The sequence below is a fragment of the Doryrhamphus excisus genome, linkage group LG16 (genome assembly GCF_037039965.1).
Source record: "Doryrhamphus excisus strain RoL-2023G ecotype Guam linkage group LG16, RoL_Dexc_Guam_v1.1, whole genome shotgun sequence".
Taxonomy (NCBI): domain Eukaryota; kingdom Metazoa; phylum Chordata; class Actinopteri; order Syngnathiformes; family Syngnathidae; genus Doryrhamphus; species Doryrhamphus excisus.
The window spans coordinates 5552201-5579946 of NC_136372.1; the positions used below are offsets into that span (position 1 = coordinate 5552201).

The 27746-nt window shown below is 44.0% G+C and overlaps 1 protein-coding gene across 3 annotated transcripts; it reads right to left on the reverse strand.

Moving 5' to 3' along the window:
- brd4 (bromodomain containing 4) lies at window positions 1-27357 on the reverse strand. 3 transcript variants are annotated; one of them, XM_058050250.2, is made up of 19 exons: window positions 27241-27357; window positions 9982-10381; window positions 9630-9767; window positions 9399-9534; window positions 8960-9300; window positions 8321-8710; window positions 8124-8252; window positions 7809-8039; window positions 7496-7722; window positions 6905-7227; window positions 6738-6833; window positions 5926-6297; window positions 4997-5830; window positions 4801-4907; window positions 4540-4708; window positions 4322-4446; window positions 3043-3248; window positions 2289-2604; window positions 1-941 (listed from the first exon to the last, which is right to left on the reverse strand). In XM_058050250.2, the coding sequence occupies exons 2-19, from the start codon at window positions 10243-10245 to the stop codon at window positions 873-875; spliced, it is 4473 nt and encodes a 1490-aa protein (XP_057906233.2). In that variant the 5' UTR covers window positions 10246-10381; window positions 27241-27357; the 3' UTR covers window positions 1-872. The 3 variants fall into 3 exon arrangements, with proteins under 3 accessions (XP_057906233.2, XP_057906232.2, XP_057906231.2); XM_058050249.2 differs by lacking the exon at window positions 27241-27357 and adding an exon at window positions 19069-19747 and having other exon boundaries at window positions 6911-7227; XM_058050248.2 differs by lacking the exon at window positions 27241-27357 and adding an exon at window positions 19069-19746.
- Between the last annotated feature and the right edge of the window lie 389 nt (window positions 27358-27746).

Consider the following 27746-nt stretch of genomic DNA (forward strand, 5'->3'; position numbering starts at 1 on the left):
TATGAACGTTTTTTTTCAACAAGTAAACAAGATGGTTAGATACATGTACGCCGTTTTTTTTCTTTGTCGTCAAATAATATTAACTAAACGCTCCTGACCTATGAAAACCTTCAAACATGATTAAATACTTGCTGGAATTATCATGGTGATGCATATATTTTATATTTGTTTTGACGCTAGCTACCTATAAATGGTGGAGGACAGGAAAGTGAGCATAAAAGGTTGTTTGGCATAGATGTGTGTGTTTGTGTGTGTGTGTGAGAGAGAGAGAGATGGGAGTGTATGGGTTCAAAAGAGCTAAAGAGGGGAAAGAATACAAATAATAGTTATTGTAGTATAAGAAAATACTTCTTTACAGTAGATAGGATGAAATGAGGAAGGGGGGGTAAAAGGTTGTACTGCTCCTACATGTTGTAGTTGTGGTTAAATGTTCTTTAAATGTGTGTGCAGGCCACAGAACCGCATGGTCTTAAAGAGAGATGTGTAAGGCAAACTGTACCTTCTCTATTGAGAAATATACATCATTTACAGTGTGGAACCCTTGCCTCCCCACTCTGACCATTTCATGTGTTCACATCCAACAAACAGAACATAAAAAAGAGAGATAGAGAGAGAGCGGTGTCGTCCACTTTAGTTCACGTGTCAGGAAGTAATCAGAGCATATTTTCTCGGCTTCCTTCGCCCCTCCAACACGCCGTCGTCGTCATCGTCGTCGTCGTCCAGACGAAACATTAAAAGGCAGCAGAGTGTGCCCATATGTGGGTCCTCGCTCTCTACGGCCAACATGAAGATTTCGTCATCCCTCTTCTGCGTGGGGATGAAGGGAGGGGGGCTTTTTTTTTTTTGCAGTTAAGTTTCCACTCCTCCTCTGCTCAAAAGAGGTTCTCCTCAAAGATGGCCATTAAGTCACTTTGGAAATTCATGTCAATCGTTGCTGCCATCTGAGAAAAGACAAGGAAGGACAATTAAGGCCTGCATCAGGTGAAACATTCAAGGTTACGTCCAGGGACACACCACGCAAAACGATATGATCAAGATCCCAGTCTCCACGATACCAGCTCATCAATAGCATAATAGAACAAAGCAACAAGCTACCATATCTTACTTATTGTGTGGAAATATGGGGTAATAACTGTAAAAGCGGGCTGCACGGTGGACAAGTGGTTAGCACGCAGACCTCACAGCTAGGAGACTAGGGTTCAATTCCACCCTCGGCCATCTCTGTGTGGAGTTTGCATGTTCTCCCTGTGCATGCGTGGGTTTTCTCCAGGTACTCCGGTTTCCTCCCACATTCCAAAAACATGCTAGGTTAAATGGCCACTCCAAATTGTCCATAGGTATGAATGTGAGTGTGAATGGTTGGTTGTCTATATGTGCCCTGTGATTGGCTGGCCACCAGTCCGGGGTGTACCCCCGCCTCTCTGCCCGAAGACAGCTGGGATGGGATAAGCGGTGGAAAATGAATGAATGAATGAACTATAAAAGCAATCATCACTCGCTAAATGTACTGCAAAAAAGGTCAGTCAGGATAATTCATAATGCCGCCTACAGAGAACATACTAACTCCTTTTTTAATTTCTAAAATCACAAATACTTCTCTAAAATCACAAATACTTCAACCTGCTGATATAGTTCATCTTCAAACAGCTAAAATAATGCATAAGGCTAAAAATAACCAATTAGCTAAAAATGTCATCCAATACTTCTCTACAAGAGAGGAGAAATATGATCTCAGGGAAGAACTACATTTGAAATACTTATATGCTAGGACTACGTTCAAAAGCCATAGCATTTCAGTATGTGGAATCAAACTATGGAATGGATTGAGTAAGACCCTCAAACAATGCACAACAATGAGCCAATTCAAGAAACAATACAAGCAGTTGATGTTTGCTAAATACAAGGATGAAGAGTCTTGAACCAGTCATGATGTGCTATACATATCACTATATTGACACTTACTATGGTTAAAAAAAATAAAAATAAAACTAAATTAAAACAAAACAAAAAAACTTACATTATGTTAGAAATGCAGGAAGTGAACAAATGTAACGGTTACTGATTGTAAAAGTACCAGATGGAGGGGTAGGATTTAATAAGCTTTGCTTCTTCCTACTCCTTTTGGACATGTGGAACTGTGAACTGATTATGAGATGCATTCAATTGTAATCTGATGCATGTTCAAATGAAATAAAACCATTACCATTACCATAGTGTGATGCACTAACTTAAAGAGTCAATTACCAGAATAAGCATACGTGCATGTTGGTTGTTAGGCTGAATCTTACCGCTTCTCGTCGCCTCCTCTCCTGCTCCCGTCGCCGTGCTAGCTCCCTCTGCTGGTCAAGCGGACTCTGTACGGCAGGCTGAGGCGGTGTTGGAGGCTGTGGGGGAGGCTGGATGACAGCTGGCTGAGGCTCAGGTTGCTGTGGGGGTTGCTGTGGGGGTACTGGGATGTGTTGCTGCTGCTGCTGCTGCTGTTGTTGCTGCTGCTGCTGGTGGTGGTGATGGTGGTGATGCTGCTGCTGCTGCTGCTCCAGACGCCTGCGTGGTTCCTCGTGCACCTTTCTGCTCGGCTCCAGGATGTCGTCGTCATCCCGACCTCTGGAATATTTGAGGTTCAAAATTCAGAACAAGGGATATCTTGAGGAGGATCACATCCATTTAAAGGCACATCTGGAGCCACTTGAGAAAACTCAAACTTACAAGTAAGAAAAACATTATGTTATGACTCACAAACATTTACAGCTTGGACGAAGATATGAACATATGCTAAAGTAGCTGCTTTCATCCTCCTCAGCTGACAACTTTACAAGTATGACCATCTGTAATGACAGACTATGAAATGAGCTATTACGTTGCAACTACAATCTGGCCACTAGATGGCGTTTAACAACATTTCAGGGTATCCAAAGTTGTTCCAGAGCAGTTGCGTATAGATTGAAGGAAAAAAAAGGATGCATTTTGTGCAGTAAATATGCTAAAATCACTACAATATTTGTGACATTTTAGCTTTGGGTTATGTTGAGGTTCAAAACTTGCCGTAGTTTGTCCTGCTCTCGACGTAGTCGGTCCTTTTCCGCCTGCTCAGCCTGCGCCTTGAGGGCCTTCTCCCGCTCCTCTTTCTCACGAGCGGCTCGGCGGAACTGCTCGAAGCTGTCGCTCGAGGACTTGACGGCGGACAAGGGCGTAGACGTGGACTTCTGTGCCAGGCTGGCCCACGAACCCATGTTCTTCAGTTTCACATCCTGAGAGGGAAAAAAAAAACGTCATTATTGGGAATAATGAAAATATTAACACACCAAATATAGAATATAAACCATAAATGTGAAATTTAATAACATGGTTTCTTTAATTTATTCATTCATTCATTTTCCACCGCTTATCCCATCCCAGCTGTCTTCAGGCAGAGAGGTGGGGTACACCCTGGACTGGTGGCCAGTCAATCACAGGGCACATATAGACAAACAACCATTCACACTCACATTCATACCTATGGACAATTTGGAGTCGCCAATTAACCTAGCATGTTTTTGGAATGTGGGAGGAAACCGGAGTACCCGGAGAAAACCCATGATTGCACGAGGAGAACATGCAAACTCCACACAGAGATGGCCAAGGGTGGAATTGAACCCCGGTCTCCTAGCTGTGAGGTCTGCGTGCTAACCATACGACTGCCGTGCCGCCTTCTTTAATTTAATAAAACAATATTTCTTTGGCTACATAAAGAGACAAAACTATGTGACAACATTTTGTCACTAGAGGTTAATAACTATCATGAAAGGAAAAGAAGGAAAAATTCTAACCCAAATAATAACAGCAGTAACTTTAAATATGTTTTTCAAAAAATATATATACATAATTATTTGCTACGATAATGCTACAACCGTATTTAGAAGAATGTAATGAGATGTTCTATGCTGTAACTACAAAAATATGAATTTATGAATAAGGAATCCTACTTTACGGAAATTAACTTGTCACGGTAAGGTCTGGAACCAACTAATTGCAATCAACAAAGACAAGTTAAAAAGAATTGTCTCCAAATTTCCACAATAGCACTGAAGATGTTGCCCTTCCTGTCTAATTACGCGTGTCAGACTGCATTTGTGGCACCGGCCACTACAATACGGGAGTCCGAGGCAACATGGACAGTAAAAATACTTGGCACTCATGCACATTAAACCGTGTTGTTATTGCCTCTCTGGAAAACAAACTCCATGCTTGTATTCATTTGATAAGTTTGCTTTTCTGTGTGATATACATAACGATACAACTAGATTGGTGGGTGCAAAAGTTTCTTTTAAGTACTGCTTTGTACCTTTTTGGGTGCAATAGGTGCCTTGGATTCCTGTTTGAACTTCTCCTTGTCTTGCAGGGAGGGCGGCGGTCCACTGGGCTCAGACGAGCGAATGACGGGCCGAGAGCTGTCCATGGACTTCACATCTGCTCAACACAAGTGTGTACAAACAACACTGTGATGTTTGATGGAGATAGACACAGAGAGAGATAGAGAACGAGAGGGGAGGAGGAACTCACCGTGTCTTTGTTGCTTACTCTGCTGGCTAAGGCCCGGCTGAGACGGCTTGCTGTCGGGATGCTTGTGATGCTCTGGCCTCATGGCAGGGTTAAAGGGCTCTCCCCTCATCACCGGTGAAGGAGGAAGCTTCTCCTCTTTGAGGCCTCCTTGACTCCCGGGAGCTCTTTGCTGCATTGCCACAAAAAAAAAAAAACAGTCATCCACTTGCTCTCATTTTTAAATATTTGCTAGTACTTGTCCAACCAATGCAAGTCTCTCACCTTCTTGGGCTGCATATGATGAGGGGGAGACTGGTGGGACACTGGAGGGTACTGAGGAAGTTGCGGGGAATGCATCATGAGAGGGGATGGGTTATCCCTCAGGTGACCTGTCCATATAAGAAAATACATAATAAATACATACTCCAACCAACATTGTCGCCACACTAATTCATAAAGTGTTGTCTTCTAGACTCACCTGTGAGGAAAGCGTCAGGCTTGGCCGGGCGAGGGGACAGCTGCTCTGGGGGCTGCTGCTGAAGGATCTGCTGTGCTTTGCTGCTGGGCATGGCCACCTTGTGTGGTGGCCCCTGAGGCTGACCAATGAGCGCAGGAACCTGCTGATAGCTCAGCTGCTGCTGCTGCTGTTGCGGCTGCTGCTGAGGCTGAGGGTGACTATGTGGCAGGTGGCGACCCTGGTGGAGGGACAACTGTTGGGCCGGGGCTTGGTGCGGCGGGGCTATCGAAGTCTGCGCCTGAATTGGAAGCTGAGGGGTGGGCAGTGCATTCTGGGATGAGAGCTGAGGTTGGCCCTGAACTGACTGCAGCAGAGATGACTGTCCTGACTGCTGCTGCTGACGGGCTTGCGCCTGAAGCGACTGCATGGGCTGCTGGGGCTGACGGGCTTGCTGGAACTGCTGCAGGTACAATTGCACTTGGTTCATAGGCGTTGCGGATCCTGAATCTTCGTCATCCTCCAGCAGCATCTGGGGCGGCTGCGAAGACAGCAAGCCCTGGGGCGTGAGCGTCGGCGGGGACATGGGCCTCTGGTGCATGGGCTGAGGAGGGTGAAGGATCTGCATGGGGAGCTGATGCGGGGGAGCTGCGGACTGGGCTTGGAGCTGCTGATGTTGCTGCAAGGCGGGCTGCTGCTGCTGCTGCTGCAATGTTGGCTGTTGCTGCAGGGTCGGCTGTTGCTGCAACACTGGCTGCTGCTGGGGAGGTGCTGGTTGCTGCTGGGGGGGTTTGGGATGAAGAGGTGCTGCCTTGTGACTGGGCCGAGAGGGCTGCTGAGGCAGGGAACTGTGCAAGGCTAGACCAGTTGGAAAAAAGCATACATTGAATACAATTTACTGCCATGTCCCCATGTTGAGATGGTGCACACCCCTGTTTTGAAACGGAACCTACCAGGAGATGGGAGAATATGATGTTGGTTGAGGAAGGGATGCGTCTCGGGTGACACTGGCCCGGCAGGGTTAGCACTGAGCTGAGGCGGCGCAGGGGACGAGGAATTGCCAGTGTGGTGGGAAAGATGCATGAGGGGCTGGCCGAAAGAAGGCAGGGACTCAAAGCTGTTCTCCAAGTTTTGGGAAGACTCCAGGGCGGTGACGGGCGGAGCCATGTAGTCCACAGGGGGTGGCTGATGTTGCTTCATCTGAGGCTGAAAAGCTGCTGCGTGAGGATGAAGCACAGCCTGAGCCGGAACACCCTGTACGTTAGATTGCGTCTTCTTTCCCTCCTTCACAGACTGGGCCTTCTTCTTCTGTTGCTTTACCATCCCTGAAAATTTGGGAGAGAGGAAAATATTAGCATGAAAAGGAATTTGATTGTCCAAAAAATGCAGACGAGGGCGGCACGGCAAGTGGTCTAGTGGTTACCGTGCAGACCTCACAGCTAGGAGACCAGGGTTCAATTCCACCCTCGGCCATCTCTGTGTGGAGTTTGCATGTTCTCCCCATGCATGGGTGGGTTTTCTCCGGCTTTTCTTCCTCCCACATTCCAAAAATATGCTAGGTTAATTGGCGACTCCAAATTGTCCATAGGTATGAATGTGAGTGTGAATGGTTGTTTGTCTATATGTGCCCTGTGATTGGCTGGCGACCAGTCCAGGGTGTACCCCACCTCTCACCCAAAAACAGCTAGGATAGGCTCTAGCACCCCCCGTGACCCTTGTGAGGAAAAGCGGTAGAAAATGAATGAATGAAAATGCAGACGTTCACCTGGAGCTTCCGTTTCGCTCTCTGAGCTGGACCCACTGCTATCCGAAGAAGAGCCTATCTTTTTGGAGGAGGCCATGGACTCCAAAGACTTCTCCGCTGCAAGACAGTTCAGAGTGAATAACATGTCCGCACACGTCAACCCACTCGGTAATCCCACAAAAGCTGACCTCCACCTTTCTTCTTCTTTCGAAGGCACGTGGACACGTATCTCTCCAGCTCCCGCAGCGTGGAAGGCTTCAACGTTTCAAAGTCTATCTCAATTTCATCAGGGTTGGAGTTCTTGAGCGAGGGCTCTCTGGACTGGATGATATGCACCACGCGGCCGAGTTTGTCGCCGGGAAGCTTGTTGATATCCAGGCTTAGCTGCCTCTTCTCCTCGTACGTCATCGGCTTGCACTTTTCCCCGGAAGCCAGAGTCGCCAAATCGTCTTCCAGGCTGAGAACAGGCGGAAGTGCGGAGGGTTGGCTGTTTTTCATCCCCTCTTTTTTACTGTGAAAAAAATACAGACGTGCGTGTCAACGGAACCACATTGAAGAGCCTGACATCAAAGGGATGTCTACAGTCAAATAAAGACAGTACAAACAGGAAGACGTTCTGAACCCTGACCTCATAAATAATACGCATTTACATCAATCCACTTTCGTACATTTCCGCAAATTTGGCATAGTAAATGTCTTCAGATGATATTTATAGCTACTTAGGGGTCATGACCTCACTGTAGGTCGTATGGTTGTGAAGTGAAGCTAACTGAACCCACCTGGATTTCTTCTTGGGAAGCTCTTTGTTGTTATTGGTACTGGACTTGGTCCTTTTAGACAGCTGCGAAACAGGTGTAGCATCCTGGATCTCGTCGACAAGGCCGGGCATGCCAACTTTCTTCTTGTGTTTGTCTTTCTTCTTCTCTTTCTTTTCCTTCTCTTTTCTCTTTGGTTTGCTGGCTTGAGGCTGGGACAGGGCGGCCAGCTGCTCATGGACAGCCTTCAGCTGCACACCAAGACAACGGGACCAAACGTCTTATCACGGGGCAAGGACTTGTATAGCGAATTTCAAAAGTCTCCTTTGGCACTGACCTGCTCCTGGAGCTCCGCCAGTCTCTGAGCTCGCTCCTCTTCAGAGTCGTCCGTTGAAGACTCAGACTCAGAGGAGGAGTCGCTGGAGCTGTCGGAGGAAGACGCGACGTGGCCCATCGGAGGCTGGGGTTTAACCGGGGCCGGGTGGTGAAGCGGAGGTGCTGGGACGGAGGCGAGAGGCTTGGTCTCTGGCTCATCGGGCATCTTGGCGAAGCGCATCTCGAACACGTCCTACAAAATAACAAAAAAAGGTATACGGAGGTTAATTGGTGGGACTAAAAATAAACACTGGTACGGTTTAGCGGCAACATTTACCTGTAGCTTGCGTGCCATAGCCACCACCTCATGGTCTGGCGGATTATATTTGTAACAGTTGGAAAACATTAACCGCACATCAGCAGCAAACTCCTGGGGGTCCCGGTATTGCCTGTTCTCCAGCTTGGCCTGGTGATGCAAATCAAGGAAATTATTAATTTTTGAGTCATGATATATACGGGCCACGTTCAACACACCTTAATGGTGCTTAGGTCCATGGGATGCTTAATGATGTCGTGATAATCGTGCAGTCCCAGTGCAGCCACGTCCACGGGCTTGTAGAAGGGCCAGGCGTACGTCGTGTGTTTCTTGGACAACATCTCCCTGACCAGACTCAAACAGTATCCCAGCTGATCTTGTGGGACGGGGCTATGGCCGCTACTCGGGCCACTCAGTCCCATCCCCATCGCCATCGCTACTTGATGCTGTGAGTCCGGCGCCTCCTTCTTAATCATTTTGGTGGGGCGGGTGCTTTCCCGCCGGGGCAGCGTCTTACCCGACTTGGACTCCGCCGGGGAAGACTCATTGAGCTGGTCGTTGGCTGTCGGTGTCGTAGTGTCTGCTTTTCGTTTCTGGCTCTTTCTTTGCTGGAGGGCAAAGAAACAACAAGGAAGACGGGGGAAGGGGGGGTTATTGTTATGAAATGACTACACACTGGCCTCTGCTTGTGCACGTGTCTGTAACCTGGTTGTTTGTGCAGATGTCTTGTTGTGTGCCTAACCTCTGTTCCTATTTATCTAGCCACGCTAATCTCGCTCTTGCAAAACCTATATTGATGTCTGAGAGATTAACCTATTAAATAAAGTTAATGATTCCCACATGTCAGTCGCACTTACTTTGGTCATGGTGATAGGGTTTTGCAGCAGGGGGGCAGTGCTCTGGATGGATGCTGGGGGAAGGGAGGTCTGAGCAGGGGGAGGCACAGAGGTCATCATAGGAACTTGAAGAGTGCAATCCAGTTGGCCCAAGGAGTAGGGTACTCCAAGCTGCGGTGCGTGGCTTGCTAACGTCGGGGGAACGTGGGACGGTAGGGCCTGCATTAAAGGCTGAGGAGGTAGTGAAGGCGGGCCCTGCACCGATGCTCGGATCTGAGGTGCCGCCGAGAGGTTGGACAGGCCCCGTGTTTGAGGAGTTGTGGACAAAGGATCAATTATAGCCCCTGGTTTCAAGCTGAGACCTGGACAACGCAAGACGGGAGACAACGTTCAATAGTCTTGACAGAGTCAGCGGCGCATGACAACGCATGATAATGATATGGATTTGAAAAACACATACCGGCATCTCTTCGACCTCGGCCCCTGCCCTTCCCTGTCATGACCGGAATCTCAATTTCTTCCTGAGGCATTTCGGCGACCTTTTGGAGAAAAGCCTTCTCAAGGGCTTTAGCCATTAAGACTATGTCATCGGAAGGCTGCAGCGACAGACAAACACGTACGAGTTTGAGTGGAGACTCAGTCAGCCTCTGTGCTTGCACCTGAATACCAACAGCTCCGACGTTCGTTATACCTTATTGTACATGTAGCAGTTGGTAAACATCTTGTTGAAGTCTTGAATACATTCTTGGGCATTGCAGTAGTAGCTGTTTTCAAGCCTTTTCTTAATTGTTCCCATGTCCATAGGATGTTTTATTATTGTGTAGTAGTCCTGCAAAAGGGGGGAACACAAATTAGATTGACAGCGTAGGAGATAAGCTTTGTAGTGGGCGTTCCTCTTTTGCTTACATCACAAAGAAAAGAGGAAGCTCATGACAAATCAATGACTAAACTAGCAAAGGTCTTATAACATCATCGTTGCAAAGAAACCGTGTTTGATGATGAGTGTGTTCAATTGTCGAAATTAAAAGTAAGCACAAACGTACGGGCAGATTGAGTTTGACTGCATCCACGGGTGCTTGGAAGGGCCAGGCAAACTGGTGCTTCCAAAGGGCCTTCACCACCACCTTGAGCAGGTAGTGCAGCTGATTGGTCTGGCGCTTAGGTCTGTCAGGGTTGCTGTATTCCGGGGGCGGGGGGTTGCCTGCCATGTGGTGCTGCCCCTGGCCGCCGCCGCTGCTACTGCTGCTGCTGCTGCCCGACATCTGCGCTGCATCCAGGCCGTCCCCCATTCTGACAGGGTTGGGCATGGGCTCTGGCCCCGGAGCAGGGGCTGGAGCGAGGGCAGAGGGAGCGGGGTTGGCAGTACACCAGTTCAATCTTGGCCCCGGCACAGACTCCACTGACAGAGCACCGCTGATCCCATTGCACTCTTCGCTGGACTCTCTAGGGGGGGAAAGAAGAGGGCAGACGTTTGTTTCCAACTCGTGCCAGTGTATCAATTTATGCTGCCATTAACACAGTCTGAGACAATTTAATTAACAGACCCACAGTGGGGGAAAAGCACTTAGAAAGCCCTTTGCTGCAAAATGTATTAGTGTACTAGACTAGGTCACTGCTTGTTTTACAGTAGAACACTGTAAACATTTGCTACGCTTCATTAGGAAGTTCATTCATTCAGTCATTTTCTACCGCTTATCCTCACGAGGGTCGTAGGGGGGTGCTGGAGCCTATCCCAGCTGTCTTCGGGCGAAAGGCGGAGTTACACCCTGAACTAGTCGCCAGCCAATCATAGGGCACATATAGACAAACAACCATTCACACTCACATTCATACCTATGGACAATTTGGAGTCGCCAATTAACCTAGCATGTTTTTGGAATGTGGGAGGAAACCGGAGTACCCGGAGAAAACCCATTCGGAAGTTGTGGCACAAAATTATTTACGCATATATAGTCAATATATATATACACAAGGTAACAGAAGCTCATCAATGTTCAATCTTATTCTAATTAACACCGACACTTATGTTCACTGAGGTGAAAACAAATGGGGAATTTAGTGTTGACTAAAACAGCCAAATTTAGTCAATGAGAACTTCCAGTATATGAACAATTCAAAGCTCATTTTGGAGGTGTATTGGATTTTCAATGCACATTATTATGCCTGATTGTACTCTGAGGATACCCGACTGTGTGTCACTTGCACCATGTAGTGTAAATAAAGCATTATTGATCCCATTTAGGCCTGAAAATGGCTTATATATCCACTTGCGTTATTAAAACCCAGCCATGAAAGCCATCTCCTCGTGAAGGCTTGAGGCATACACACTCGTGTGGGGTCTGTGACTAAGCGCATTCTTGACAAGTCACTTCATGGGAAAAGGGAAGCAGTTTGTGCAAACACATGACCACCGCCTTTGCCTCCTAAGGGCATTCGAACACAGTAGAGAGTCTGACTGAGGGCATGCATGATGCCAAGATGTAATACCTTAATGCATAAAAGGACTGTGGGCAAAGAAGCTACTGTGTGCAGTACACTTACATGGGTTAGACAGTCACTCATCAAAGTGAAAGTATGTAAACAACCTCTGCAGGAGCAGAGTGCAAAGGGCAACGTGAGTACTGTTCAGCATGGATTACATATCCAGGCGCATTTCAGGAATTTTTCTAGCGGCCTTGTATATTAAGTTTCCTATGGAGCGCTCAAGTGTGGAAGGACAGTTGATGTCAGAAATGCATGGATATGCTGAAAATAATCCATAAAGTCGACAGTACAAATCAGGCACGTAATTAAGACAAGTCAATGAATTCATGTGTTCGCAGCGACATAAGGAAGAATGAGGAGGAAGGAGGAAGTGTTGGCTGTCCTGCTGACGCCGGTGCAGTGTGAGTCACTGCAGAAAATGGCAGCGTGCGTTTGTGATGATTCAAATATTTCTATATTGTTATTTGAAAATAAGATCACACTAAGTGAATTGATATTGCAACTTCCTGTGCAGACCTACTAATAATTATTATACATTCTTAACTATTATAAAATGGCAACATGAGGAAGTGAGTAGATCGTGAGATTAAATAGACTCTGCTTCATGCTACTCCTTTTTGGACGCGTTGGATTGTGCATGTGGTGTAACTTTGTTTAAAAAATATAAAATAATATATAAAGTATACCATAACCAAGGACAAAGACAAAAACTGGTGCCACAACAAAAATGGTAGGGTGCGGTTGTGATGTTGATTCAAATATTTTTATTCATTCATTCATTCATTCATTTTATACCGCTTTTCCTCACGGGGGTCGCGGGGGTGCTGGAGCCTATCCCAGCTGTCTTTTGGGCGAGAGGCGAGGTACACCCTGGACTGGTCACCAGCCAATCACAGGGCACATATAGACAAACAACCATTCACACTCACATTCATACCTATGGACAATTTGGAGTCGCCAATTAACCTAGCATGTTTTTGGAATGTGGGAGGAAACCGGAGTACCCGGAGAAAACCCACGCATGCACGGGGAGAACATGTAAACTCCACACAGAGATGGCCGAGGGTGGAATTGAACCCTGGTCTCCTAGCTGTAAGGTCTGCACGCTAACCACTTTGTTGTCATTTGTAAATAAGATCACACTAAGTGAATTGATATCGCAACTTCCTGTGTAGACCTACTATTCATTATAATACATTCTTGACTATTATAAAATGGCAACATGAGACACAGGAAGTGAGTATATTGTGAGATTAAGTAGACTCTGCTTCATGCTACTCCTTTTCGGACACGTTGGATTGTGCATGTGGTGTAACTTTGTTAAGTAAGTTTGAAAAATACAGAATAAAATATAAAGTATACCATAACCAAGGAAAAAGACAAAAACTGGAGCCACAACACAGCACTCCCTGGTCTCCGGCCTGGGAGTGCATGACAACGTCTTATCCTAGAAATAAATACTGCCAGATGACACACAACCAATCCTTAACATCAGCCCCCTCAGTGACATTCACCCACAATCAAGACTACACAATGCCAATTCTAAACTTATGGGAGTATGAACTACACCTGCTGCGGGGTTCAAGCATCTGTCGCAGGCACAGATCCAAGCAAACTCCGAAAACGGCTCACAATAGCTTTCCACATTGTCACCCTTCATGTCTATTTGAGTATGCGGGCATCGGTTGGCATCTTGTGCAACTGAATACTTCTGATAGAGCACATGGAAAGCTCAAGTTCCACTCATCAAGTTTCTGACACGCATTGTTCATGTTACACACCTTTTGTGGCATGTGGTTAGTAAGTTATGGCATCTCATGTTTTTTTAACGAAAGACGATTTTGTTCCATATTTAAAATGAGAAAGCTGCACATTATATGTAATTTGAAAGTTGAATAACACAGTCCTAATAATTTATTGGTCTAGTTTTTACTCTCCAACATGCGGTGTCCCATGATGCTCCCTTGTTATGACATTCTGAGTGCCCTGAAATATCGCCATATACACACACACAGCCGCACTAGCATGCTCTGCTAAAATAAGCTAGCTCCGCTACCTTTTTGATGTTTTTTTTCGCCAGCTTTTGCCAGTGTTTCTGGTCGCGGTTTCAACATGGTTTGTCCGGGAGGGGGCGGGCTAGTGTTAGTGATGAGATTCCGTATAGATTGAGGGGGTCCGCCAGAAAAATACTTGACCACACAAACGTTCTTTCTCTACCGATGACAGCATTTCATTCATTCATTCATTTTCTACCGCTTATCCTAAATGACTCACACTCACAAGGGTCACACAAGGTTGCTGGAGCCTATCCCAGCTGTCTTCAGGCAAGAGGCGGGGTACACCCTGGACTGGTCGCCAGCCAATCACAGGGCACATATGGACAATTAGCATTTTTTTTGGAATGTGGGAGTACCCAGAGAAAACCCACGCATGCATGGGGAGAACTGGGTAAACTCCACACAGAGATGGCCGAGGGTGGAATTGAACCTGTATCTCCTAGCTGTGTCCTAACTGTGCGCTAACCACTCGACCAATTCTGTGATGCCGTTACTGTGGAAATTATAGGGCCAAAAAAACTGCAAACTAAAACACCTCTCACTGACTCAACAGTGCGTACAATGTCACTCTTCCTTTACTGTGTTCAGAGTGTGGACAAAAGTAAGACATTAAAGCCACCGCTATTAATAATAAGCCAAAGTATTAATACTCCACAAAGAGTGAAGTGCAAAGAAATGGTAAAAAAAGACATCTTTTTTTAAATACACAACTGACTGACTCACACTGATATAAACTGTATTGTGCCATCCTATATATTGTCAGAAAGTATAGCTTTATACCGTAAAAACTCAATGTACCTCACCGGCCACAATAGGATGCCCCATCAGAGGCGAGTCTCTGCCTGTCCAGCCCAAGTCGTTGGCAGGGTCAGTGACCGAAGTGTACATCTGTGTGCCATTGTGAGAATGATTCACTCCAAGAAAATGTCCCCGTGCTGCCACACTGTGCGTATATGTGATACTTAATGAGAGACAGTGAGTGAGCTTTATTCAGACTTACAATATACTAAAACTTGTTGGGGTTCCCCAGATATGAATTGTGTCAGGTTGGCATGCTCAGTGCTTTAATACGATGATCGTTTGTATAGACAAAGCTGTTGGCAGATCGTCTTACATAATTGTCGGTTGGTCTGTTATGAAAACCCTTAGAAAGTCACAGAATCCAAACAGGAAATGTCGGTTTTTCATTGGCACTTACAGCCCATATTCTTCAAAATAAATTAAGAATACAGTGTTTACTAACACAAACCGGCAAACCACTAGCAGAGAATCAGCCAATGAATATTGCCCATACAGTGGAACCCAAATCCCGGCCTGTGGATGTGTAGATTTCGGCTTAAGATGTCACATTCACTGCTAGGTGCAAGTGATTCAAACTGAAGTCAAACATCTCTGAAATATTTGCAACTGTCTAACTAGGAAAAATTATTCGAGAAAAAAAAACTATATGTATTATAAATACATTTATCAGAAAATATTAATGCCGGTATTAAGCATCCAATATTTGGATCATAGTACTACTATGACATTTATGTACTATATTGACATTTCCAAGTTCATTTCATTTTCGATAAAACATAAGTCATTTGAGGATATATATACAGTATCTGGCAAAACAGGTCTATGTACCTGGTGCTTTAATCAAACAAACTCGTGCTGCCGCGACTTAGTTGACGTAATTAGTCCAAGGCAGAGCTTCTCAAGATAGTGGGGGTGGGTGATGACAAAAAATACTGGTCTAAGGTCAATTTTTTAGTAGACGTGTCATGTTACTGGTGACAATCCATTCTAACACCAGGAAGTTGTACTGTGTAATGAATGTAAACAAATGAGGGCTCTCAATCATGACCTCAGTCTATTAAGTAAGTACTAGGATGATGATACTATGAAGACACCCATTATATTTGGTATGTGAAAGTGTTCATTGTATTCAATGTATCACTTTATTATCATCATCAATTTCTGCCTACACATTGTCCCGCAATTCACAGTGGCAATGCGTGTCTTTTAGGCGGTATGTCTGAAAAGTGTGAAGACTAGCTTGCGCATTGTTTGCATTCTGTTTATGCAGACGTCGTGTACTTGGCACACAATTCGTGACTGAAAATGGGTGTGAACTGGCACAAAATGCCACACTCCGGTTTACGTCTCGTGTATGCGCGACATATGGGTGTGTATTGTCACCGCCACTCTCCCACATTTGGTGCCGCTTCGTCCCGCCTGACGCCACGCTATTGCAGATGACCCCAGAGAAGAAGCTCTCGTTGCAGAAAAGGTCCCTGCAGCTTCAGGATGACTGTTTGCTGAAGAACGGGAGACAATGTGGGTTCGACATATTCAAGTCGATATGATGAAGGAGCCCTGAAGGACAAACAATGCCGGCATGTGAGACTAATCAACTGTGCAGAAGCGCCAAAGTGAGGGGCAATCGTGAAGTCCACTTCCTGCTGCTTGCATGTCCTACACTGCCCTAAGCTCTGGAATAACAGTTGACCTTTGACCTGGACATACATCACTGCAGACTGCTCTGGAATGTTCAGACAAGCGAAAGAGGCTTTGGTTACAATGTGTGCGTGTGTGTGTGGGTGGGTGGAGGGGGGGTGTCAGCTCACTCCAGGAAATGTGTTCTTAAGGAGAAAAGAACACCAAAGCAAGATGTCCAATCCCCTATGAAAGCAAATATGAATCATTGATGTAAGACGGGGTAGGTTCAAGTTCAGGTAAAGCTGTCGGACCGTGCAGTTTTCCACTTGAAGCATCTTTTCGGTGACGCATCTTGCGCCTAAAAGTAAATGACTAAATAATTTACAGCACCAAGTCTAGGACCCCCACACCCCCCCTCCCCCAACCTTAACCCTTATCACAGCTAAGCAATTTCTACTTAATCCTAGCATGTTTGCCGATAACACGGTTGTGCTCATCAAATACCAGGACAAGGCTGTAATGAATGTAAACAAATGAGGGCCCTCAATCATCCCCTTAAGTAGGTCAATGATGTGAATACAGGTAACGTTCATCATGAGGATTGGATGATGAGTGATAAATCATTGTGTGCGCATGGACGGAATCTACATTTGCATTCAGTTTTGAGATTATTACAGTTTAACAATAGATTTGCAATCAATAGTTGATATTCCAAAAACAAAATCCTTAAAACCGATTAAAAATGTAGTGTCAGTGTGGACACAACACACACACAAAAACCTTCACAGCAAAATTCAAGCATCTTTTATGCTGAAGACGTCTAAAAAATCCAAATACTCTGAAGGGACATGCCATAAAAATGACATTTGCTGTATAAGCAAGGATACAAGTGTGCAATGCAGGGATGCCTTGCATTAATTAGAAAGTTGATGACCGTGTTTCAGCGCTACCCAGGGGACTCATCTGACCATTGGCTGAAACGTGCAGGGAAGTGATTGTGATTGTAACGTGGCAAAATCTTTGCATCGGTGAATGTCTATGTCGATTATAGACTGCAGATTATATATTCATTTAGTACAAAATACAAAAAAAAGTAGAAATTTATGAGTGAGCGAAGAAATCGACTTAAATATTCACATTTGCACTCATTACACAAGAAATGGCAACTGTCTTCTCTAACCACCCTTTTTCTATCCTAGAAGTCTGCCTATATATCTGCCTGTATAAATTCAGTGTGTACGTTTATGATGGCAGCTACTCTGACAAAAAGAATGGAATGGTGAGCTTTGTGTTTTTTATGACTGGACACATTACAAATAAAGCATCATGTCTGAATAGAACTGTTTTGAGTTGGACACCCCCATCATCGTGTGACTGCGTGACTCAAAGCTGTGACACAACTTAGACACACAACCAGTTGTTTTGAAAACAAGACATAATTCTAATGATAACTACAGAACAAGCTTATGTGACGCTTTAATAAAAGTTAGCACGTACTCCATGAAATGTGGTAGCCACACAAAAACGAGCTCCTCCGAACAAACTGTATTGCTTGTATGTTTTACAGACTGAATAAGTCACATTTGGAGTCGGAAGAACAGAGGCTAAGCAGAAAACTAGCTAGCTGTGGACACTATTTTTCAATCTCATAGTAATAAGGGACAAAGGGAGTCCCTCTGTCAACTCCGTATGGGATGCATACTTGACAAATGACAAAGTATTTTAGCGTCTCGGCCTTTCAACCACATGAAAAAGTGTTCTGGGTGACCTCAAATAGTACTTTTGGAAAAAACGGCTTCCAGAGTGAGAAAAAGTGATCTGATAACACCAGCTTGTTTCCATGTAGAAAAGGAGCCTGCTTTTTTCTGAAAACAATGACATCACTGGAGGCTGCACGGCGGAGTGGTTAGCGCACAGGCCACACAGCTAGAAGACTTGAGTTTGATTCCACCTTCGGCCGTCTCTGTGTGGAGTTTTTTTTTCGGGTACTCCGGTTTCCTCCCACATTCCAAAAACATGCTAGGTTAATTGGCGACTCCAAATTGTCCATAGGTATGAATGTGAGTGTGAATGGTTGTTTGTCTATATATGCCCTGTGATTGGCTGGTGACCAGTCTGGGGTGTTCCCCGATTCTCGCCCGAAGACAGTTGGGATAGGCTCCAGCACCCCCTGCGACCCTTGTGAGGATAAGCAGTACAAAATGAATGAATGACATCACTGACCTGTTGCCATCCTTTACTTTTCTTTACTTATCCTCTTTTTTTAAGGAAAGTAACATTTGCTCACTCTTAGGAATTTCAGCTGCTTCTCTAACAGGTTCATTTTGTTTTTGTATGCAAATGAAGCTACCCCCTTTACACCACTACTGGGAGGTTAACCATAAAACTTCACCTTATGTGCATTTTTCACCTGTTTGATTTGGTAGTAAATAACACGGCAATAATTACAATGACAATATGTTTCTGCCAATCATGATCCCTATTAAAAATGATATCACCTAGTATAATGTAACACTGTACGTGCAAGATAGCAAGATCATTCAAAGCGCTTTTAAAAGTTTTGAGTGAAACTATGTAACTACAAGTTTAACTAGACTGGAAAGCGTGCAATAAGTAAAAAGTAAAGGAGTTCCCCACTTGGTTATTATTATAAGCGTTTACTGTGAGAATGAGTCAGCGCACGTTGACACCAAGTGACTCAAATAGGCTAACCGTGACTCAAGTACAGACGGCAACAGAAAAGAAGCCAGCTCTTTCACGTTTAACTTCCAGCTGGCCGGGATATGCAAGCCAAACTCCATGAATCAGCCGACACACAACCCCCTTCTTCCTCTGTAGTCCCCCTTCCCCCACCCCACACCCCCCCACCACCCTTCTCTCACGCCGGGAGGTAGGTTCATGGCTTCTGGCAGAAATCCGGATAACAATACTGTCCTCAACATTCTAAAGTGCAACAAACAAGTGAGGTATGGGGGGGGGTTGAATGGTTATGTCTGGCCATGTAAAACAAAACAAAAAACAACAGATAGCGCTAAACCACATGACAGTCCCAAGAACCATAACTTCAGGCTGTTTCTCAGCTTGTTACCACACATGGTGTGGAACTGATGGTATTAAACAAATTGGCGGCACTGCAGGGTTAACAGGAAAAGTTCACTGTATTACCTTTTCACTGAGACCGAATGCGCAATCTTTTCCAGAAGGGCATCCAGTTTTTGGAAATCCAGCAAATCATTGGACTTGGCATGCATCTTGAAATCCATTTAAATAAACTCAGCGACACTGAGACGAGCCACAATTCCTAAAGAGGTTAAAAAAAATATATAGGAAAGTTTGTTTTTCCTTTTCCGTCATCCAGAGCACCGATTTAAGCCAGAGGCTCTGGTGTGTATCCTAAAATCCCACAGAACATGACGAGTAAATCCATTGCGTAGTCCTAGTGGAGTTTGAGGGGGCGGCTGTTCCAGGAAAAGAAGAAACAGCCCGGGACGGGAAGAGCGGGTTCGGGAGAGGAGGAGGAGGAGAGGCCACGGAAGCCTGCAGCCCAGCAGGCTGTGTTAGCTGTGTGAACCGGTCTTCTCTCTACCCCATCCCCCTCTCAGTAGTACAACGGCCCAGTTGCCAAAGGCTCTTCGCTCCATTGTGTCTTCTTCTGGGTCGCCCCAACTTCAAATTAAATCCAGTAGCCGGAGAGCGGGAGGTAGGCTAAGGCGAGCGCGGTGCGACGTGGGAATTGCAGAGCGAATCCAGGAGGACTTTGATCCCCCCCCTGGGCTGGCGCTCTGTCGCGCGCAGGCACACCACCGGCGTGTAGTTTCTCAAGAGTGAAAATGGCTCTGCTGCTTCCTCATTCAGCAGAGACTCAGCCCACACACACACACACACACCCCTCCCCTTCCTGGCTCTCCTACGTGCTTGCTCATTCCACCCCTCCCCTCATTCCCCATCAATAGCTGGAGGTCCTTGCTCGCTCCCTCTCTCTCTCTCTCTCTCTCTCTCTCTCACACACACACACCTTTAACACCCCCACCCCTTCCTGTCTTTGATTCTGTCCATTTCATCACGCTACACCCTTACTCACTCTCTTCCTTTGGGTGATTTTGGTTGCCCCACAGCAATTTAAACCCATCCTTTATAACCCACGGGTGTTCTAACTTTTTCCAAAGAGGGCTGTATATAGAAAAATTATTATATTAAATTATAAATGGTTATATTATTAAATTATTATAATACTTATAATATTGGTAACATTTGCATCAATATACACATGCTATCTTTTATCCATCTTGAGATATATATTGATTAGGGATGCTCCAATCATTTTATGCTGCTGATGAGTGTAATTGGCTAATACTCATCACACACTTACTTTACAAACGTACTTTAAGGAGACTTTGGAAGTATTGTCACCAACAGAAGACATGTTTGTTGTGGGTGTGGTCAGCCTACGCAGTGTGAAGGACAGTGGGTGGGGGTGATTGCTATGTGCTGCAGGATGCAGTAGCACAAGCCAGAGGTGATCGGCTTTTGTGACTGGCATTGGAAGGCATTTTATCGGCATTTGGCGATACTGATCGGTGGCCAATCGATTGGCGATTCCTTAATACCGATATTTTTTTTCCAAAGAAAATCCTCAGTTTTCCGCCTGGAAGAGCTATTATGTACTTATTTTTTTATAACCAAAAATGGAAGAACCAAAACAACCGTCAATTAAGAGCGCCCCGCCTAATTACAACAATTATTATTATGTATTACGTTGTTACAAAACGGGCCTTGGCTCTGAAGGAGGTAAGCAGTAATGTACTACTGAGCTCAATCATTGCATGGCTATGGTTTTGATATTTTAAATGGTTAAAATCCCGACAGAAATGTCTACTTTCTGATAAGTAATCTGTAATCCCATTGAGTCCTAGCCAAGACAGCAGCAGTACAAATGTCAAACAAGAATAATAAGACAAAATGCAATTAGCAAAACTTCATTGTAATATATTCTCTAATTTTGTAGTGCACATTGAAATGTGTGAGAAATGTCGAGTTAATCGAAGTCAGGCCAGTAGAGTGCATGTTTTGGCCAATTTTCACCTTTTGTGTGCAGCGGTTGGTGGGAATGGTTTTGGAAAAAATTGTCAACTTTGTCTGCTGTTCCATATGAATCCAGGTAGCAGCTCCTCCATCAAGAAACCAGCTTGGTCTGCATCAACCAACGTGACGTGACTGTCTACGTGCCATATGCACTACGCCCTGAGACAATGCAACAGCTGCTACAGCGACTATTGCCATGCAGAGGAGGCCGAAAGGGACCATGGCCATGAAACAAGAAGGGAGGGGGGGGGGGTTAAATTGTATTCAAGACACAAGCAACAAGAAAATGATAGGAGAGAAGAAGGGCTTTCACGTGGCCTTGGGGGTTGGGAAGGAGACTGATGAAACGCAGCCCATGAAGATGAGAACAAGCCAGGAAGCGTGAGGGAGCCACCATTAATCATATGAGCACTGAAGGAGCCAAAAGTGAAAGGGGATTTGACACCTCGCCATGTAATAGTACAGATTTCGAATTAAATGCGAATTAAATGCAGTTTTAATGTGGCTTCTATTAAAAAAAATAAAATAAAAAAAACATGATTGCATTATTTCAAGGGCCAGGTCTTGATCACATTCCTTTGGATTCATTAAACAGCGTGGAGAACCACATGGTTACACATGACGTAAGACTTTGATCATCACCAAAACATTTAAAGCCGACGGTAATGCAAAACGGATTGCAGTGAGCAAGTAGCGTGTCACCAGGAGAAACATTTTGAAAGTGTCCTTTTGATGGGTAGAATATACCCAAATATGTACTCAAAATACTGCTTGCTATCTACAATAGCCACGTTTACATGGACCCAAATTTTCCAATTCCATTCGGGTTATTTGCTGAAACGGAAATAATCTAACCTATGTATACACCTCATTCCAAAAGAAAAGTGCCAATCCGAATGAATATATAATGGGATTCACAGGGGTGGAATATTCCTTTCCCCAATCCGATTGAGGTATCTTGTACCCGCTCAAACGGAAAGTTGTCAGACTGTGTTCTTCTTCGTGGTGTTTTTCTTCTTCTGTTGTTTATTGGCGGTTGGCAAGCAGCTTTCGTGTGCATTAGCGCCATCTGTGGAACAGAATCTAAACCCTTCTATACGCCATTCACAAGTCCAGTTTTATTAAAAAATAAAAATACATATCTATATAAAACATGTGCCGAGCTTAATTATAAAATATTAGCAAGATTGAACTTTATCTTTTCCTGTTCCCGGGTGCGTTCTTTCAGCGAATGCTGAGCTATGATGTAACACATAGCTCGAGACGTTCTTCCATTTAAAAAAATGGAGGCGAGCAATCGGCACTGGACTGCTGTGGAAAGTTTGTTTTTGATCCAAACTAAATTTCAAGACTGGACAAACGAAAAACTGGCAATAAGGAGTTATTCCAACAAGTGAAAGAAAAACTGGAGGAAGTTGGTGATGTTGATGTTGGTGTTTACGCTTTACTGCGCATGCCCCATTGACTATTCTGGTTGATTATAGCGGCGAATGTAGACATGCGATTGGAATATTCCTTTCCAGGTATACCATTGCTTTCGGAAAGATTCCATTAGAAAAGAGAAAAACTCATGTAAACATGGCTATTGTTGCTATTATCGGTTTATGCATGTAGCTGCCTGATGGAAAATAAACATTGACAACATTTTGATAAGTCCACATATTAGGTCTGCACAAATAAATTGCGGGGGAAAAAAATATAATAATAATAATAATAATAATAAAACGGCAAATAATAAAAACTTAAGAAACCACATATAGTTGGTGGGTAGACAAATTATTTTTTTCAGATTAAAATGAACAAAGCATTATTAGAGCCCTGTAGACATGACAAAACACGACTATAGTCACATTTATACTTTTTTTATTTACAACATATTGCGCAACTACAGGGTCTTGAGACACATGCTAACTCGCAAACTAGAGAGCTAGCGACCTAAACGGTAGCCTTCAAGTTATTTCCTTTAAACTTATATAGCCAAAAACGTACCACTTCCACACGCATGGGGAGGATAACTATTAACGTAATAATTTTTTCTGGGTACATGATACCATACAGCATCCATATCAAACTTGCGCGGGCCGCACTAACATTAAACTTTCATATCAAGGCGGGGGTCTCAAACTAGTGTGATTTTTCTAGCGGGCCACGTGTTTGAGACCCCTGGTGTAGATACTGTAGCTCCTTAATGCAGCAGCACAATCCAGCTATTTGCAAGTGGTCTCTGAACACAACCCCCAAGAATAACAGTACTATCCTGTATATACTCTTTCATTAAAAAAAAAAGCTGGGAATACGGTTTGCCTGGTCATTTGCTCCACAACCGAACAGTCAGTTTCATCTCGAGGTCATTCGCAACTGGGCCAAAAATGAGTTTCCATGGCAACTAGAGAGCAGAACTAAAAACAGCATCATAATAGAGAGTGGGGAGATTTAAAAAAAAAAACAATACGCTAAAAAAAGTGTGTTCTCCAGTGAGTCGCTATGTGACAGCTCTCACCTGGTATATCAAGCAGCCCAGCAGACAATTTTAGCCCGTTTTTCCAGATCATTAATCGCATTTAAAAACTGCTAAGTCAATCATCAAGCAATCTTGTTTTGAAAAGCCAGTCTAACCGCTTTGGTTAAAACCTCTTATTACCTTGAGTATGGCCGGGTGATTGTATGATTGCGATAAATTTCAGGTCGATTAAGACGGTAAATCTGTTGCCAACATATTTACTCCAAAGTAGCAGAACTATGAACCAAACAGAGATAACCTTTTTTTTTTGTTCTGTTTGTAAGTTGCCGGAAAAGTAAACAGAATGACAAAGTGGCGCGAAATGCGGTGCTAAGGGGCATCTACAGTGGTATGAAAAAGTATCTGAACCTTTTGGAATTTCTCACATTTCTGCATAAAATCACCATCAAATGTGATCTGATCTTTGTCAAAATCACACAGATGAAAAAACAGTGTCTTTAAGTCTCCTTAGGCAGAGGGTTCAGTTATTTATTCCTCCCCCTTCGTTCATTGTTTGCATGCTATCCTCATTAAAATATGAAAACCTACAAATGTTTGGGTGGTTTTAGTTAAAGCAGACACTGTTTTTTTATTTGTGTGATTTTGACAAAGATCAGATCACATTTGATGGTGATTTTATTCAGAAATGTGAAAAATTATTCTCTGAAGATGGGGCTATTGTTGCCATTGGTTGAGTGGCAGTGTTTGGGTCGCTCCAAAGTGATATGGAGCAAACCAAGTCGATGTGAAAAGACAGCGCTTCCACGTGTTTAGTTCAGGAAGATGGGCGGTTTAATGTTTGTTGGGAGATGACGCAACACGAACACACACAAACATTCCTTCTCCTTACGATGACAGCATTTCATTCACATGATTTCCAATCCATTTCCGCTACAGTCTGCGTTCTCAGTAGATTCCATTTTAGTTTTCCAATTCCGATTACACAGGGATTGAGCCGCGATACAGATGATGGTGATCAATTTACGATAGTCATTAACCTCTAAAGCTTGGTTTATGATTCTGCTTAGTCAGCACACCATCCCTTCCTAGGTCGGTCAATTTGCTAGAAAGCCACATCAAGGAAATATGCACTTAAGGAAACTTTTTCTACACCTCGTCCTTTGATTAAACACACCATGTGAGCTTATTTTACTTAACTTATTTACATAATGTGCTATTACATATCACATTTACCACACGTTGTCTTTCTGAATCTTTTATATGGGTATGATGAAGGGGACATTTGTTATATGTAACTGGCAAAGAGCTAAGCATCACAGTCATTTCACATAGCAAACATGTAAAAAAATGTACGTTTTCTTATTCATATATGCTGTACATAATGTTTTCTGTTTTTTAAACAGACAATGCTGTGACAAGCTGCAAAGTGTCATCAATGTAATTATAGCGTCCACACAGGGGAGGGCATTTGTTCCTCAAAGTTATTAATCATAGCCTTCATGGCAGCAATTAAACTACATTTCTTACCGGTATCATCATCATTAGCCACGTTTACATGAGTTTTTCTCTTTCCGAAATTAGTGGTATACATGGAAAGGAATATTCCAATCGCGTGTCTATAATCAACCAGAATAGTCAATGGGGCATGCGTAGTAAAGCGTAAACACCAACATCACGTGATATCGACTTTCTCAAGTTTTTCTTTCACTTGTTGGAATAACTCCGTATTGCCAGTTTTTCCTTCGTCCAGTCTTGAAATTTAGTTTGAATCAAAAACAAACTTTCCGCAGCAGTCCAGTGCCGGTTGCTCGCCTCCATTTTTTTTATTTATTTATTTTTTTAAATCGAAGAACATCTCGAGCTGCATGTTACGTCATATCTCAGCATTCGCTGAAAGAACGCACCCGGGAACAGGAAAAGATAAGAGTTCAATCTTGCTAATATTTCATAATTAAGCTCAGCACATGTTTTATATAGATATGTATTTTCTTTTTTAATAAAACTGGACTTGTGAATGGCGTATAGAAGGGTTTAATGCACACGAAAGCTGCTTGCCAACCGCCAATAAACAACAGAAGAAGAAAAACACCACGAGGAAGAACGCAGTTTGATAACTTTCCATTTGAGCGGGTACAAGATACCTCAATCGGATTGGGGAAAGGAATATTCCACCTCTGTGAATCCGATTATATATTCATTCGGATTGGCACTTTTCTTTCGGAATGAGGTGTATACATAGGTTAGATTATTTCCGTTTGAGCAAATAACCCGAATGGAATTGGAATATTTGGGTCCATGTATATGTGGCTACTGGAGGGCTAGGAATAGCAAAACATGTGATGTACGGAGCAAGAGAGAGCAGGAGGAGACAGAAGCATCAACAAAAACGTCTAAAAAGTGAGCAATGGGACATTTACAGTAGTCGCTTCACTGGCACAGAAATAATTTTCAGGTGACAACAGGAACTTTTGCCTACATTAGTACCTTTCCTCAACTCTTGTAAGTCCAAACATGCTTTTCAAAGACATATAGGTCATATCAGACTTATATCCGCATACACACATGGTCTGGGTGACATTTGAAAATAAATGTAATAGTACCGTTCACACTGACAAGATATTACCTGCTGGTATTTTCCTCGCCTTTCCAGCCATAGTCCAATTATACAGCGATGTTCTTCCACTGTCGTCCCACCCACCACCACCCCTTTCAGCTCAATGTCAACACATACGGCATCTCACATTTTTGACCAATCATGTACCTTAACAAAAAAAACAACAACAGACGACTCCTTCTCATCAAAGGAGCCGTCTTCCGTTGTTCCCTCAGAAAAATAACAGATCGTTCTGTAACGACCCATCACTGGAAGACACAATTTAACCCATCAGTGTTTTCAGACCTGACTGTACATTGTGGTATTGTACACACATCAAAACAAAAAAAATGTTGTCACGCCATTCCATGTAGCTATGATCTGCCACTACAAAGTTACAGCATGTGTTTGCATGAATCAAAATTTCTGCTGCTAAGAATAGAGCAGTCTGCCATGTAACGGGCTTTGGCGCACTCACACACACACACACACACTCAGACACAAATCGGATCATATAACTGTCATTACAGTCACACATTGAGGAAAGGAGCCATTGCTCGTCGTGATTAATTCAACGATTAACGGCAAAGCATCGTCTGGTAGCAAAGACCTTAACGTTGGGCCACGGGGGGTTAGCTTAGAAGCAGTTTCGGCATGGACACAGGAAGGTAAACATGCACAAAGGGCGTTGCGTTTGCATAATTCACAACACTTAAGCCCCTGAAATCAGTGATTTCCCTGCACTGACTAAATAGCCTCAGTGTGAGTGTGCGCCATCATCACCCACAACACAAGACAGTCGACGAGCAAAAGTAGCCATAGCCGCAGAACACTGCGTTCTCGACAGCCTCTAATGGGATATAAGTGTTAGAATTGGACCGGAGAGTGTTTAATACGTGTACAACATGTCAGACAGACACACAATTCATGTGCGGTTATTGTGTCTTTTATGTAGACAACTGCCAGCTAGCTTTTAGCAAGCTAATAAGCTAGCGAGTTAGCTAGCTAGCTAGCAAGAGAGCAGGCCGCCGTGTTAAGTCAACGCTCTCAGCGGGCGCCGGCTGTATCAGCGCCAGCCGTTAAGGGCTTTGTGTGTCGCCGTCGCTGTGGGTTCATACTTCTGTCACACTCTCACACACAGTCGACGCGACACGACGAAAAAACAAGCGAGAGAACAGAGTTTGGAAACAATGGCGTTTACCTGGTTTTATCAGGTTGCCAGGGCGCGCGGGCTCTTTCTCTCCGAGGATCATGAGCACCTCTCCTTGTCGGTGACGTCACACGCAGGGTCTTTACGTCGACGACGTCACGAGCGGGAGTCCGCTGCAACTTGACTCAAATAAATTTTTTTTTTTTGTAAATTCAACATTGTGGTTAGATATTTGTGAGGTTCTCTGTGAATATTTAATTTGCTTTGCTGTTCTATTAATTTGATGCATTTCTCAATTTTTTTATGTCTATCTGATGTAATTTACCCCGAATTTATCCAATATTATCTAATATATTTATTTATTCCCTAAACAGATTTTACTCATGTATGTAATCTTTTCATTACCGAATAAGCTATTTACAAAGTATATTAACTCTATTATTACACATTCCTTTTTATTTTTTTTTCCACTTAGTTCATGGCAACCTGGCACAAAAATGTGTTTTTGCATCGTCATATACTGATTTGATCGACGTGAACCACATCATCATAAATAT

What these genes read in the sequence shown, in the direction of transcription:
- brd4 (XM_058050248.2), bottom strand. Translation starts at nt 19,166, where the DNA reads ATGGATTTCAAGATGCATGCCAAGTCCAATGATTTGCTGGATTTCCAA. An exon ending in GAGCGAAACGGAAGCTCCAG is followed by an intron (nt 6,298 to 6,737) that starts GTGAACGTCTGC and finishes CCAAATTTTCAG; the next exon opens with GGATGGTAAAGCAACAGAAG. An exon ending in GCCTGACGCTTTCCTCACAG is followed by an intron (nt 4,908 to 4,996) that starts GTGAGTCTAGAA and finishes TTATATGGACAG; the next exon opens with GTCACCTGAGGGATAACCCA.